Genomic DNA, 15,559 nt, shown 5'->3' on the forward strand with positions numbered 1-15,559 from the left:
TTTATTATTAACAACAGCAAACATACACGATGAAACAGGCAGGGGGTCAATAACCGGAAAAGCAGTCCAAAACGTAAACGTAATCCAAACAGCAGAGAGTTTATACAGGCAGTGGGTCAGTTACCAAGCAGACAGTCCATGACAGCAACCGTAACAATAGGGGAATCCAGGGAGCGATAGTCAAAGGGCAGAAAAGGGTCAAACCTTGAAAACAGTCCAAACAGGCAAACAATCCAACAGGGGTAATCCGTGAAATCAAGAGTCCATAAACAAAGCAAGGTCGCAACAGGTAATCCAACAGAGTAATATTATAAACGCTTGGTAAGGCAGGTGAAACTGGCAATACTTCGCAAAGAAGTGAGCACATGGTGAGTCCTTAAATAGTGACAAACAGGAAGTAACAATAGAAGCAGCAGAGGGAGCATGCAGGCGGTCCTAGGGTGAGGGCTCCCTCTGCTGGCTTGGCGTTACAACAATTAAGCAAAAAAAAACAAAAAAAAAACAAAAAAACATAGAACGAAAAAAAGTTGACATCCAGATTCCCCTTAGTAGGTCAGAAATTAAATCAATTATCAAACAGAACATTTTGACAGTATGACAGCAGTATTGGGACACTGATACCAAAGGCAGGCATTTGTATCAAATACAAGGTTATGATTGGGGCATACAAGGTTAAATAGTTCAGTGCATTTAATAAGCAAACATCCAACAGGGCTCTGTGAGGTATGTGAGGTTAATGAAACAGTTGAACATGTTATAATGTATTGTAGGAAATATACTGTCGAAAGAAATGAGTTGAAGGATGAACTAGAGAATAAGGGAGAGCAAATTTCAATTAAGAATTTATTAAATTCAGGTAGTAATATTAAATCACTATTGTTACAATATTTGGCAAGTATCGGGTTGCACAAGCGAGTATAAGTTCTCTCTCTCTCTCTCTCTCTTCTCTCTCTTCCTTTCTTTTCTAATCTAAATCCCGCCAAGAGGGCTGAGGGTAGGCGGAGGAGTTGAACACGCAGCGCCGGAAGAAGCTTTATGAAGACTCTGAACGGGTATAAGAATCAAGTTGCATGTGTGTTGGTAGGATAATCAGGAAATTTTGTAGTTAGAGTGTCAATGGTCCATTTGAGAGATAGGTGGCGGTAATGCACTTATAAGTCTGCGATCCGCCGTAAAACAAGAAGAAGAAGAAGAAGAAGAAACCGTCAGAAGCTTACCCGTTAGAGGCTGCGCAGGGCTTTGGCTACAGTCATTCGGATTAGAAAACATGAATGTTCTTCATTTTCTTTAGCATGTAAACCGTAATGAAACCCTTTTAGTCAGTTGCAGTCGGTATAGAAATTTCTCTGTTGGTATTTAGTGGGTCTGTTGACAATCGGCGCTGTCGATCGTTTGGGTGTGGTTCAGAAACAAACGACAATAAAAATATCCACCGAAATCTGATTTTACAGGAAACATCAACATTATGAAGACCTTCTTTCAGATTTTTCTACTAATGTGTGGTAAGTGCCTGAATTATATTTATTTATTTATTTAGTTTTAAAACACTTTCGGTTTCACTTCGATATCGGAAGCAGCGTTCATTGGATCATGTTCTCTCATTTCTGATTTTTATTACCTTATTAACAGTGATCACATTCGCTCAGATGAAGCCGAACGTGCTATACGTCGCTATTTTAGTCACTTGTCTCTTTCAGAGCCAAATAAGAAAAAACAGATATGCGAGCCTTATATGTTAGTCTTGTATGGTTGCGTTCTGAAAAGGGCTGTAGGCCCTTATGTGGCCCACATGGCTGACAGACCAAAAACCATTATTTAACCGTATTTATGCCACATCTGTTTTTATCTAAATACCCATTACGCACAGTAAATAAAACAATTTTAAACACAACGATTGATTTTCAGTTATTTAAAATAATATTTAAATATCAAAAGTAATAGCCTATAACAGAACATATGTGCTGCTGATATTGTTGGTAATATTTAAAGTGTCAAATGTGTGTATAAATGTACAAGATTTTTTAGCAATTTTAGTAAATCGCATCAGTCTTTCTCACTCACAGGGAGAGAAAAAATTTATTAGTATAATTAGTATCATAAATTATATATTGTTTAGAATATTAGAATAAACCACTGATCTATAATAGAGAACTGGATAGCTCATGACGTCATAGAAGTGAAGCCATATTGCTATTCCCTAGTATTTGCAAACATTCTATTGAATGAATAGGAAATAATACAACTTTAATGAGAAAACATCACCTAACAAGTCAGCGTTTTCATATCTGACGTCTCACTGTAAATTTTCACAACGCAAACGCCCTATGCATGTAAACGTTCATTTGTTTAATGTCCGGAATTCCCTCTGCTTATTAAAAAGTTACGTTCATATTCATTACAGTAGCGAACATCAGATGAACATGATAAACGTTGGATGATCACAATGTTTACAAATGACAAAATGCTCATTCTGAAAAGATGCCCAGCAAACACAACAACGTTATAAAAATGTTTTTTTTTCATGTTGTAAAAAGGTTCTAATAACGTTTTTTTCCGACGTATTACTACGTATTATTACGTATTTGTCATACGACAAATGTTGGGTTTTTTAAACGTTATAAATAAGTTTTTTTCACAATGTTGCAAAAATGTTTTTATAACGTTTTTAAAACATTGGAAGGAGACGTTGTAAAAACGTTTTTGGAATGTTGTGAAAAACGTATTTATAACGTACTTACCACGTCCAAACTGGTACTTTACATGCTGCCATCAAAATGTTTTCTTTGGAGTGTTAAATCTGTCTATTGATCCTAAAAGTCAGGGCCGGCCCTTGCCAATTTGCTGCCCTAGGCAAGATTTTACCTGGTGCCCCTTGCTTCACAGCCCATTCCACCAATAATACATTTTCTTTAAAAAAAAAAAACAAAAAAAAAAGCTGATGACAGTGAAATGGTAACACTTACAATAAGGTACCATTTGTTAACATTAGTGAATGTATTAACTAACTTGAACTAACAATAAACAATACATCTGTAACAGTATTTATTATTTTTGTTAATGTTAGTTATTGAAAATTAACCTTATTTTACTATAAAATATAGGTGCTGCCTAAGTCACATTATAAATTAAACACAAACAGCTAGAATAATTACATCTGGTGTTTCAGCACAAAACTGTATTCATTTGAACAATTATATTTGAACGCCCAGTTATATACAAACATTACTAAATTAGCCAATTCCATTAGCCAAATACCATAGATCTCCAAATACCACACACTACTACTAGCGTAAAAAATATTATTTAAATGTGTTATCATGCGACACGAAAAATGACACGATTATGTTACAAAGTTTCGGATCTCTGGTACTCCATTGTTATTACCCTATTTTAAACTTTAAGACTAGGCCAACATGAAGTTTGTTCACAAACTTTTAGCTCATGTAGTTAATTTATATGATCACCATTCATTACATCATATTACCTCTGTCTTTGTACCGGTTTTCCTCTTCTTCTCTACTTTTTTTTTCTTTCCTAGGCACCAGAGGGCTTCGGTCTTTTTGACATACTGATAATTTATTAGTGAAGTGAACATCTATCACAATCAGGTGACTGATGTATGTGGAAGTGCGGCTGTGCGGGGGAAGACTGATCATGCGTCGAACCGAATAGTTATGTTTTTGTCGGATAATCGCTTTTTTGTAATATTTTAAATTGATAGCATTGAAGTAGTATTGGTAAAAAACAAACAAACAAAAAAAACACTTCACTCATTTTGGCGCCCCTAGTGATCGGCGGCGCCCTTAGCATTTGCCTATTTCGCCTATGCCACGGGCCGGCCCTGCTAAAAGCACTTATTTACATTTCACCTTACCTTGTAGCATTGCTGACTTCGTCGGTTTTATAAGGCTAGGTTAACATATGTAGGCCTAATACTTTATACTACACAAAAATTATCACTCGTTGTATTTATTCACAAAATATAAAAAGTAATGTGATATGGGTAGTTCACAAAAATAAATAAATAAGCCAATAAACAAGACAAATGCATGAATATACACCAATAAAGCATAATGGTTTCAAATAAAGTACAACATATGAAAATTATGCAATGACTGGCAAAGTTGAATATGACAACAAAGTCCAAGAAATTTCAATGCATATTTTAACAGAAAAAAAGCAAACACCAACTTATATATATATATATATATATATATATGTATGTATGTGTATATATATATTTATGTATGTATATATATATATATTTATGTATGTATATGTATATATATATATGTATGCATGTATGTGTATATAGATATATATATATATATATATATATGTGAATATGTGTATATGTATGTGTGTGTGTATGTGTATATATATATACATATATATATATATATATATATATATATATATATATATATAGCAATTTCATGGTAACCACAAATTAAAACTGGTTTTGCTACAAAAACATCGTTTTAACTATGGTTATACAAATGGTAATCAATACGACAAAAAAAAAAAAAAAAAAAAAAAATGGTAGGACTAGAGGGTTGGGTTTAGTAGTAGGTTAGATTAACTCAATGCAGTGCCTAGGTACACAAAATTTGGTGGGTCACAGAATTCAGTACAACCCCAAAAAGAAACAAGGCTGTAAAGAAGTGAATTATCTAAACCAGGGGTTTTCAACTCTGACTCGTGAGATCCACTTTCCTTTTTTAGCTCCAACCTTCATCAAACACACCTGCCTGTAGCTTTCTATTAGAACATGAAGACAATGATTACCTTGTTCAGGTGGGTTTGGTTGGGGTTGCAACTGAATTGTGCAGGAAAGTGGATCACACAGGCCGGAGTTAAGAACCCCTGTTATAAACTTTGAACAAAACCAAAAAAACAATTCTACGTCTAATCTACACTTCATTTTTTAGAGATCAATTCAGTGACCAGGGCTGCCGCCTATCATGTGAAATCCCCTTAACCACTGAAAGAATACTTTGACAAATCGGTTATTGATTATACAGCAAATGTGGAGGAATTATGATTCACACTGGTGTACTTAAATATATGCATCATAGAAAACAAGGTTTAACACATCTCACACCTAACATACAGCATAATCGTCAGTTCACACTGGTTGAGGCAGTGTGTTCCCCCCAGTTGGGAGTACGGCAGTGTGAATTGGCTTACAGGTGCTTTGGGAAAAAAAAAAACAGTAAAAAAAAAAAAAATTTAATGCTTAAGAGCAATTAACATTCATATCTGAAATACGGCACATTCTCTGTTCTTGCAGTATTTGTGATCATGTTCCTGAGTAATGTCTGCATGCACTAAATTCTGAGGAGAACAAATAATATGCTAGTAGACAGCAATCCATATGAGAAGTCTGGTGTGGAAGGTGGATCTGAAACTGACTTCTGTCCAGGATGACACAGCATCTCTGCAGGAAGTTGTAGTTTGGTCTGGTTTTGACAAACGTGATATTGTTAAATGAGAAAATACAACTGAAAGTAAGGATTCACGTATTAATTTTGAATCCTTTTAAGTACTTTTAAGAACGTAGTTTTTGCAAGGTTGTATTTTGGGTACTTTCATGACGTTTTTAAAACGTTTTATTCCAACGTGCATATTATGTTATTTTAACACCTGAAGAAAACGTCCCCGAAAGTTGTAGTTTGGTCTGGTTTCTTTTTCGTAGACGAACGTGGAATTTACGTTTTTTTTTTACTATCTTTTAAAACGTTGTACTACAACATTATCTAATTGCAACCAAAATACAATGTTGTGAAAAGTTGTAAAAACGTTTTGTGTTTGATGGGTAATGATTTAAACGTTTGTTAATTCAGCATACATAACATATATACATTCATTTTGAAATAAATGTTAATAATACACATTAATAATACAAAAATTTTAAATATAACATTTTGAATATAGTAATATCAAATTATTTAAATAACTAAAAAGATAAAATGAAAATGAAACTTTAAAAATTAAACTAAAACTGTCAGCAGATGGCGATAAGTCAGTGATTTTATCACTGAATCATTTGCAACTCTTTACGAATTTGTAATTGAATCAGTGACTTTTGAACGGACGTTCATTCATAAACACAGCTGTGTTTGAATAGAGATGCGGCTGACTTTGTTTCAGATTTTTATTGATGAAAGTGAGCAAAATCAGGTGGTGTTATAGTCAGATAAATGTAATTTAAAGCACTTAATATAATTTGCGTGATCTTTATAAGAAGGTTTGAATAGATGTTGCTCACTTAGAGACATTAAAATACACATCATAACTTGGAGAAATAACGCTGACTAATTACAATTGGTACAGATTTTAATCTACCAGGTAGGGAATAGTAAGATGGCGGATCAAACACTTCCGGTGGCTTCACTGCCTATCGGCAGTTTAGAACACAATGAGCGATCCAGTCATTATATATAGATCATTGGAATAAACACATAATATTAAAGGGATAGTTCACCCAGAAATATAAATTGTAATAATTTACTAACCGTTCTGTTGTTCTGTTGCCATATGTTCATTTTTATTGTTCAGACCACGAAAAGAGATAAAAAAAAATAAAAAAAAAGTTCAGTGCATGCTTGTCCATACAGTATAATGGCAGTGTATGGTGATCAACATCAAGCTTTTAAAAAGACACAAAGTATCACAGAGTGGTCCCATGCCACAATTGTTGTATGTTTCTAGTGGTCTGGAGGTATATGATAGGGTTTGGTGAAAAACAAGCTGAAATTTAACATATAATTTAACCAATACCCTGACCTGGGAAGTTCCCAAATAGCAAAATTTGTTTGGCCCACCAAAGGTGACAGTGACAAAGAGCACAAATTCATTCAAAACCAGGCTTAGTTGGGGAACCAGTTCTCGTCTTGCTAAATGAACAAACATGGTGTGGTTAATATTCTAAGCTGCTAGAAAACCAGACTAGACACAGGATAACTTAGAGATGGCTCAGTAAAGACACTAAACGCTATACCTTACTCTGCGATAGGAGAAGGAAGTCCAAGGCTTAAATAGTGTCTGATTGGTTGCAGCTGTGTGTGTGTAATCAGCGCAATGGATGATGGGAAATGTAGGCCGGGGTGTGGAGCAACAGTCTGTGTAATGTGAATGTCAATGGTATGAAAGGGTGACATTTGGTGATAAGTGGACCGACTTGTGACCGATTTGTGACAGTTGTATACAAACCTACTGAAGTACTAGCATCATTTTTTTTTTTTAATTATCTTTGCACCAATGCAGATACTTAGCTTGCAGTGTCACATTTCAATGAGAATCGGGGCTTGCTATCTGGGTTGGTCTCTGTTGGTCTGATTCTCCCAGGGAGATCAAGGTTAATAAAAACGCAACATGAAATACAATCAGTGTTGTGTGTAACTAGTTACTAAGTAATTAGTTACTGTAATTTAAGATACTTTTCCTTTGAAAAAAAGTAAAGGATTACTCTTATATTTTTCAATAATTTAACTGTAGTTACTTCTTACTTAATTGAACTTAATACTGTGTATAGTCTGTAGAACATTTACACTGACCAAAATTATAAACGCAACACTTTTGTTTTTGCCCCCATTTTTCATGAGCTGAACTCAAAGATCTAAGACTTTTTCTATGTACACAAAAGGCTTATTTCTCTCAAATATTGTTGGACAGACACAAATCTGTCTAAATCTGTGTTAGTGAGCACTTCTCCTTTGCCGAGATAATCCATCCACCTCACAGGTGTGACATATCAATATGCTGATTAGACAGGCCACTCTAAAATGGTGTGACCACCATTTGCCTCATGCAGTGCAACACATCTCCTTCGCATAGTTGATCAGGTTGTTGATTGTTGCCTTCAATGGCTGTGCGAAGTTGCTGGATATTGGCAGGAATTGGAACATGCTGTCATATACGCCGATACAGAGCATCCCAAACATGCTCAATGGGTGACGTGTACATAGAAAAAGTCTTAATTCTTTTGAGTTCAGCTCATTAAAAAATGGGGGCAAAAACAAGTGTTGCATTTTTAAAATTTTGGTCAATGTATATACAATATAACACCGGATTTATTATCAAAAGTTAAAGTATAACCTTAATATGCATGATTGTATGTACGCTTCTCATTTTAAATACTTTGAGTTTGAGAATATTGGTAACACTTTAGTGTCCAATTCTCATTATTAACTATTTGGTTATTAGCATGAATAGTACTGGGATTTTGGCTGTTTATTATGTTGGCTTGGCAAAGCCAACATATTGTTATTGCTATTTTTCTGAGACCAATATTTCCAACTCTAACTCTTCCCAGGGCTTTAATTCCACAAGTCCCAAACTCAGCAGAAACATGGGCCCTGATGTCAAGAACTGTGCTATACCTTTTTCAGACTGATCAGATGTACAGTTTTCTTATAATTAATTATTAAAAATAAAAAAATGTCCCGTAGTCTTACATTGGCTGAGAAAAAAATTGGTTTAAAATTGGTTACAAATACAAATAAATATGTGAATTTCATTTATACTAACAAGCTACACCAACATATCTGATTATTATCAGGTCAGAGCTCATAAATGATGACTGTCTGTCCAGAGAACAGTGTAAAAGATCATAGATCTGTGACCGCTTCGATCAGCGAGTGAACTTCGTACGTGCTCACTAATGTAAAGCATTTGTATGTCTTTTCAAGCCTTTTACATAAAAAATATTGCAGCGGTTGTATACAATCCATCCATTAGAAGACATTAAGAGGTAAAATCAGGTGTTTGTGAGCTGTTTTATATAAAACTGAAAGCATTGCATCCAGTTTATGAGATTGCGCGATTACTGCAGCATCCTCATTAAACGTCTTTATTTGCACGTGTTAAAGCTTTGTAAATAAAAATACATATTAAAAAAGGTAAAAGTACTGCTTTTGAGATATTCTATGTTTAAATGCACAGCAACGCATTCAGAGGTTGATCATTATGATCATTATTTAAACATTAAAGTGATCACATTCAACAGCTGCTTTCTGACTTCAATGTTAATCCATAAGAAAAATCATTTGTTTGTCTTGGCTTTTGACATATGTATGTATTTATTTATTGCTCTAACAATAATTAATATTTAATGAAAACTGTGCAATGTTATTTTAGGTTTCTTCCATTTCTGCATCTACAGACCTAAGAAGGGTCTGGCTGCAGACATGCACCTGCACTCTCAGACAACCGCACTTCCGGAAGTGACGTCACTTGTTGTCGATTTTATTTTTACTTTATTTTATTTATTTATTTTTTATTTTTTTTTATTAAATCTCTCAACATTTTACAACAGAAGCCAGGTGGTGAAGACAAGAAAAAATAAAATAAATTACAATGCCACTCGCAATCGTCACCTGCACTCTCTGCTACCTGCGACGTCACTTGAAATCCACACAAATCGTGCGTGTTGCCACGCGATTAAAACTAATTTAATAGCATAACATACAGGGTCCTGCAAGTCATCTGTAGGAGATAAAAACAAGACCTGTGAATCCGTGGCCACAGAACAGTAGAATATGAACACAATGTGCAAAGTCTCTCATTAAGCTTTTTCCTCCCATAGAAAACTATTAACACTTGATATGGCTTAATGTATTAAGATACATTAAGTGCCATTAAACTATCAAATTTGTGATGTAGTTTATCAATTTAATGTACTTCAAGGCAAGCATATGGCCATGAATGCGCAAACTTTCACATTCATACTTGCCCAGCAAACGCTTAATGGCAAAACGGACTAAGATGATAAAGACCAAATTCAATAAACCTTACTGTTGTCAAACGATATACCAGCAGATATGAACGCGCCATAAGAAAGGCATTATGTGATGTTAAAAGGACCAACTCTGTATAGGCAAGCAGACGTGCCCAGAACGCAGTGCGTTAAATAGACGTTTTCCTCCTGTAGAAAATCAATATAAACAAAAGACAATTATATAAAAGAGCTGTAGAGATTATTCTTTATGGGAAAATGCATTTATTCTGGGCTCACCTGCTTGTGTGTAGTTGTTTTAATAATGAATAGGAGCATATTGAGTTTAGTCTTTATCATCTTAATCCGTTATGCCACATTATTCCACGTTTTGCAAATGAAAACACTGTATAGCCTACATATACATTATATTAATAAACTGTGTATCGAATTTCTTCTTTTAATTGCATCTTAATACATTCAGACATATTAAGTGTTTAATGGTTTTCTACGGGAGGAAAACGCTTAACAAGAGACTTCATAATCTCTCGTTCATATTCATATTCGTTCATATTCTGCTGTTCTGTGGCCAGGGATTTGCGGGTCTTGTTTTTATCTTCTACAGATGACTTGCAGGACCCTGTATGTTAGGCTAAATTAGTTTTAATCGTTTAACCAACACAGCTTCTTGTCTCCACCGGCAACACGCACCATTTGTGTGGATTTCAAGTGACGTCGCAGGTAGCAGAGAGTGCAGGTGGTGATTGTGAGTGACATTGTAATTTAGTTTCTTTTTTCTTGTCTTCACCACCTGGCTACTGTTGTAAAATGTTAAGGGATTTGATTTAAAAAATAATAAATATATAAAATAAAGTAAAAAATAAAATGGACTGCAAATTATGTCACTTGCGGAAGTGCAGTTGTCTGAGAGTGCAGGTGCATGTCTGCAGCCAGACCCTATTGACACACCCTACAAACCTAAAACCTGCTCCGTTATACTATTGTTTGCAAATGCAATGTTATGTTAGGATTCTTCCATTTCTGCATCTATCACCTAAAAACATAAAACCTGCCCTATTTGTTTTTAATACAAAAAATATTGTCCATTTAATCTTAATGTGGTTCAAAGATGAAGGCCATAATGCTAATGCTGTCTACACAAGGGAGCCACAGGATACCAAATTCTTCAACATCTCAACTCAAAGATTTTAAGAATGTTTCATTTAGGTGACTAAATAAAAAATGCATATAAATTCGTTATTTTCATAACCTTCAATAAAGCCCAATATAGTAACTATGCAAAAACTGTAAATACTGATAGACCATTACTTCATTTTTTTTTTTTAAAACAAAAAACAATTTCTCCAGTTGTCAAACATAACTGAATGTACTTCCAAGTGAAGAAGGGACACTATATTAGCCATCTATTTTCATATTGTGCATATAATAGTACTCACATAAAGACTCATAATTTACTTGAAAAGAGACATGTCCATTGAATAGCTAATAATCTCCAGAAGAATGCAAAATGTATAATTAATTTTAAGATAAAGATCATGGTAACTCACTAATAATGACTCAGGTAATACCAAATACTTCAGAAGGAATTACTAATTTTTTGGATCTGTATTCTAAAGTGAAGATCATGATAATCCTCTAGCAGTGAGCTATTGAGGTATGTGTAAAGTTTTGGATAGTAACAACTTAAGTATTACTACATCTAGGGCTGGGCGATATGGCTGAAAACTGTATCACGATATCAGTGTTTCATATCGGTCGATATCGATAATTATTGATATTTTTTATGACCCATTTAAAATAAGGAACAGGAGAAAAATATATTACATTTCAACATTTTTATTTTAAACTTAACCTTCCTCTGATCATAACCCCCCCAGTTATTAAGACAGAAATGTCAACAACCATGGAAAACTCAAATAATTAAAATGTAAACATAATTCTAAAGTCACAATGAACACTTAATTATCTCTTAACATTTAAGGTGCAAAATGAAAGAAAATGTAAGAAATGCTTAATAAAGTGTAATAAAATAGTGCAGTGTATAAGTATAAACAGAGAAATATGCCACTGCCTCCGTTTTATCTTTGTACCATTTAGATTCTTTGTCATAAGGCACTGATGCAGAGTACCTCTCCATGGTGGTCTGCTGCTTGTGTTCAGGGATCGAAATTAACTTTTTTTACTTGGTAGCACTGGTGTTCCCAACTTCAAGTAGTTAGGAGCACCAAAACTAAATTTAGGAGCACTAAATGAATATTAAGGTTGCATTAAATACAACTACACAACCTATAGCCTACAGCCTAGATATGTTATGTAGTCTAATTTGCGCACATCGGGGAGTCGATCTCTAAACGTGGGGTATTAAAACTGCTTTTGAATGCGCGCGCGCGTTTTACTTTCGGTTTCGTTTTAACGATGGCGCGAAACTCTTGGCGGTGCTGAGCGTCCATTCTACAATACAAGAAATTAATTTAATAATTTTGTCACTCCCACGTTGCTAGGTTATAGAGCGAGTGCCTTTGTTAATGCAACCAAACTTGCTTCGCAACCTCTGTTTTCTTCCGACGAAGAATAAAAAATATCGAACGTTTTATAGAACATATTTTTATTGATATCGTTCACGTGTCTATCGCGATACATATCGTTATCGTTTTATCGCCCAGCCCTAACTACATCCTTCTGAAGAAATTTCTAAATATTTGGATCTGTATTCTAAAGTGAAGATCATGGAAACCAACTAGTAATGACTCAAGTGCTACCAAATCCATCGAAAGTATAACTGTCCAGAACCTTACAAAAACCTCAATAGTTTTTAATGACTTCAGTCATTACTAAGGAGTTATCATGATCTTCACTTTAGAATACAGATCCAAATGATTAGTAATTCAATGATAAAAATGTATGCAGTGCAGTTTGCATGCAGTGGTTTTTAATTAATCTGTAAAAATAATATCCCCTTATAAAAATCAACTTATTGCCTATAACCACCCCCAAATATTTACATGTGTCGACAGTTTCAGTGTCCAAACCTTTGATTGCTGTTGTCCAGGGATTAGGAGGAGACCTTCTATAATCAATCACTATGTCCTTCGTTTTATTAACATTCAACTGAAAAGAAAATTGGTCACACCATGAGACGAAGTCCTCCACAACAGGACCATGCCCCAGATCCTTTTTTTGTGGTGAAGACTCACAATCACTGAGTTATCTGCATATGATATACAGTTCCCTCCACAAATATTGGCACCCTTGGTAAATATGAGCAAAGGCAGCTATGGAAATAAATCTGCATTGTTTAACCTTTTTTATCTTTCATTTTAAAAAAATCACTAAATTCTAATCTTTCATTGAAATGAAAAGATAAAAAGTGGGGGGGAGAATCTCATGATGAAATAATAAATGTGTTTCTGTAGTTCACGTTGGCCGCAATTGGCACCCAATTATTGCAAAGTGCTTTTCCCAAGATAACAGCTCTGAACTTTTTTTCTTATAATCCCTGGTGAGTTTGGAGAACACCTGACAAGAGATCAGAGACCATTCCTTCATACAGAATCTCTCTAGATCCTTCAGATTCCCAGTTCCATGTTGGTGCTTCTCTTTTTCAGTTTACCCCACTCATTTTTTAAAGGGTTCAGGTCAGGGTACTGGGACAGCCATGGAAGAAGCTTCATTTGGTTCTCAGTGACACATTTTTTAAAGTCTCCTCCTCACCATGCATTAAACCGATATAGACACGCATCCTCTTCTAGGCAGATCTGTGATATCTTTAGTTGATTTTGCCCTGATGGTGGAAATGGGGATTTCCAATGCATTAGCTCTGTTTTTACAGCCACTTTCTATTTTGGGATTCTCAGCAATCTTGATCTTTACATCAGAACTATGTTCTTTGGTTGAACTCCTTGTGATGGACAATTAAGGGAATTTGGCCTTTGTGTTCCTCATATTTATAATCCTGTATACAACAGGAGGTTTTGGCTGGACAGTTTCATGTTCCTAGCTCCACCCTGGTGTGCTAAAATATGTAAATATGAATGGGATTATATTTCAGAGATATTTTACTCATAAGAATATCTAGGGGTGCCAATAATTGTGACCAACGTGAACTAGAGAAAAATATTTATTTCATAATGCGATATATTGTTATTATTATTATTATTATTATTGTTGTTGTTGTTTTGTATAAAAATTGTATACATAATAAACAAAAGGGGGTGGAAGACAAAAACCTTCAGGAGACCCAGTAGAGCAATATTGAAAATCAAAATGAACACCATTACCTCTAACATATTGAAGATGTTCTACTAAAAAGTCCAAAATCCATCCAGAAATATTAAGATCCAAGTTAAAAAGAGAAATGAATTCCTCTACCAATAAATGTGACTTTATTGTATTAAAAGCAGAAGAGAAATCAACAAATAACATCTAGCATGGGTCTTGTGCCTTTCCAAGTGACTGAATGGATAATTCAGCAAGTGATTCTTTGTTGTCCTTTTAACTGAAATAGTGCCGATTCTCGTGCCGGTGGGTCGCTGAAATGTGAGCCAGTGATGGGGTGCTATTCCCCGGGGGAACTGTGAACTTCAGACCGCCGCCTTGTGTTTCACTCGTAGCTGAAAGATGCCATGACCGACTTAATAACCTGTCAACAAACTGTACAGAGGTTGAGAACATTTCTAATTTTAACATTCAAATTAATTAGAAGCAGTATTATAATGAATGGAATCAGTTCATGTTATGCAAGGAAAGACGTTTCCATTATGCGCTGCTGATGCATTTAGCTGACTGACATGAAGATGTATAGTTTTAGCAGTCAGTGAGATTGACCCAGTCACTAACCCTGTCATGGAAATTCCCAATGCTAATCTGACTTCACCACAGACAACTCAAACAACTACAGTTGTTAATATAATAACTGCAGGATCTCGAGCTAATTCCCTGAATGCTTACAATACAATCTAAAGAACTACAGTATCTCATGCTAATTCCCTGATTTCCTCAAACACTTAAAATATAATCCAATACTTCCCTGAAGTATGGTGAGCGTGTCCCGTCAAAATGCTACTATCACTACCTCAATCACACATGAGCCCATAGGTCTTTAGCATCTATACACTCCCACCACCCTTCTCAGCTGTACTGTGTTACCTCAGCCCGAGGACGGCTCTATAGTCTTCCAACACTATCACTGTCTTTGCGGTGGATTTTAGTACTTTTATTTCTCAGCTGCGCAGAATAGACACCACTCCCAAGTTGCTCTTTGCAGGAATGAACATTTTATTCACAGCCGGGAGCCCACTGGTCACAACAACCAAGAGGGACTCCCTGAACAGAAAGATACATGTACATTTATACCTTGTAGTTGAGTAAAAATCAATATCACTTAAGTCATCTTAACTGTAATTGGTTACACTGATCTCGTCACTGGTTTGTCATATGACTTAGTTCTACTGTTTTAAGCACTTTTTGGGTCAGTATATATTCTTTAATCATGGAGAAATGTTTTTTGATCTGAGCATCACTTAGTCTGCACTTTTCTGAACAAGTCTATATTGAACATACCCTTTTGATGTATTCTAAGGCCATTAAATAAAAATTTCCATCACACCCAACAGCTGGGTTACACAAAAAACTACCCAACACTGGAAAAATAACGCAACATAATGCGTTTAAATATTAAATATTAAATATTAAATATTGTGTTTCTCACTAAACCCTATCATATACCCACAAAAATAGAATTACAAAAAGATTTAACCACAAACAATGAAGAAGTGACATTTGTATGTTCAAAAAACAATGATTTTACACGTGTTGCTGAGA

General features: G+C 34.9%; 1 protein-coding gene across 3 annotated transcripts in view; it reads left to right on the forward strand.

Annotated features, from left to right (window-relative positions):
• The first annotated feature begins 1,200 nt into the window (after window positions 1-1,200).
• The window catches only part of LOC127154102 (uncharacterized), a 105,490-nt gene continuing 91,131 nt past the window's right edge, over window positions 1,201-15,559 (forward strand). For all 3 annotated transcript variants that reach the window (XM_051095504.1, XM_051095505.1, XM_051095506.1), the window contains exon 1: window positions 1,201-1,502. In XM_051095504.1, the coding sequence (XP_050951461.1) occupies window positions 1,466-1,502 (37 nt within the window). In that variant the 5' untranslated portion in view covers window positions 1,201-1,465. The remainder of the gene's footprint in view (window positions 1,503-15,559) is intronic.

Source organism: Labeo rohita, chromosome 22, assembly GCF_022985175.1.
Source record: "Labeo rohita strain BAU-BD-2019 chromosome 22, IGBB_LRoh.1.0, whole genome shotgun sequence".
Taxonomy (NCBI): Eukaryota; Metazoa; Chordata; class Actinopteri; order Cypriniformes; family Cyprinidae; genus Labeo; species Labeo rohita.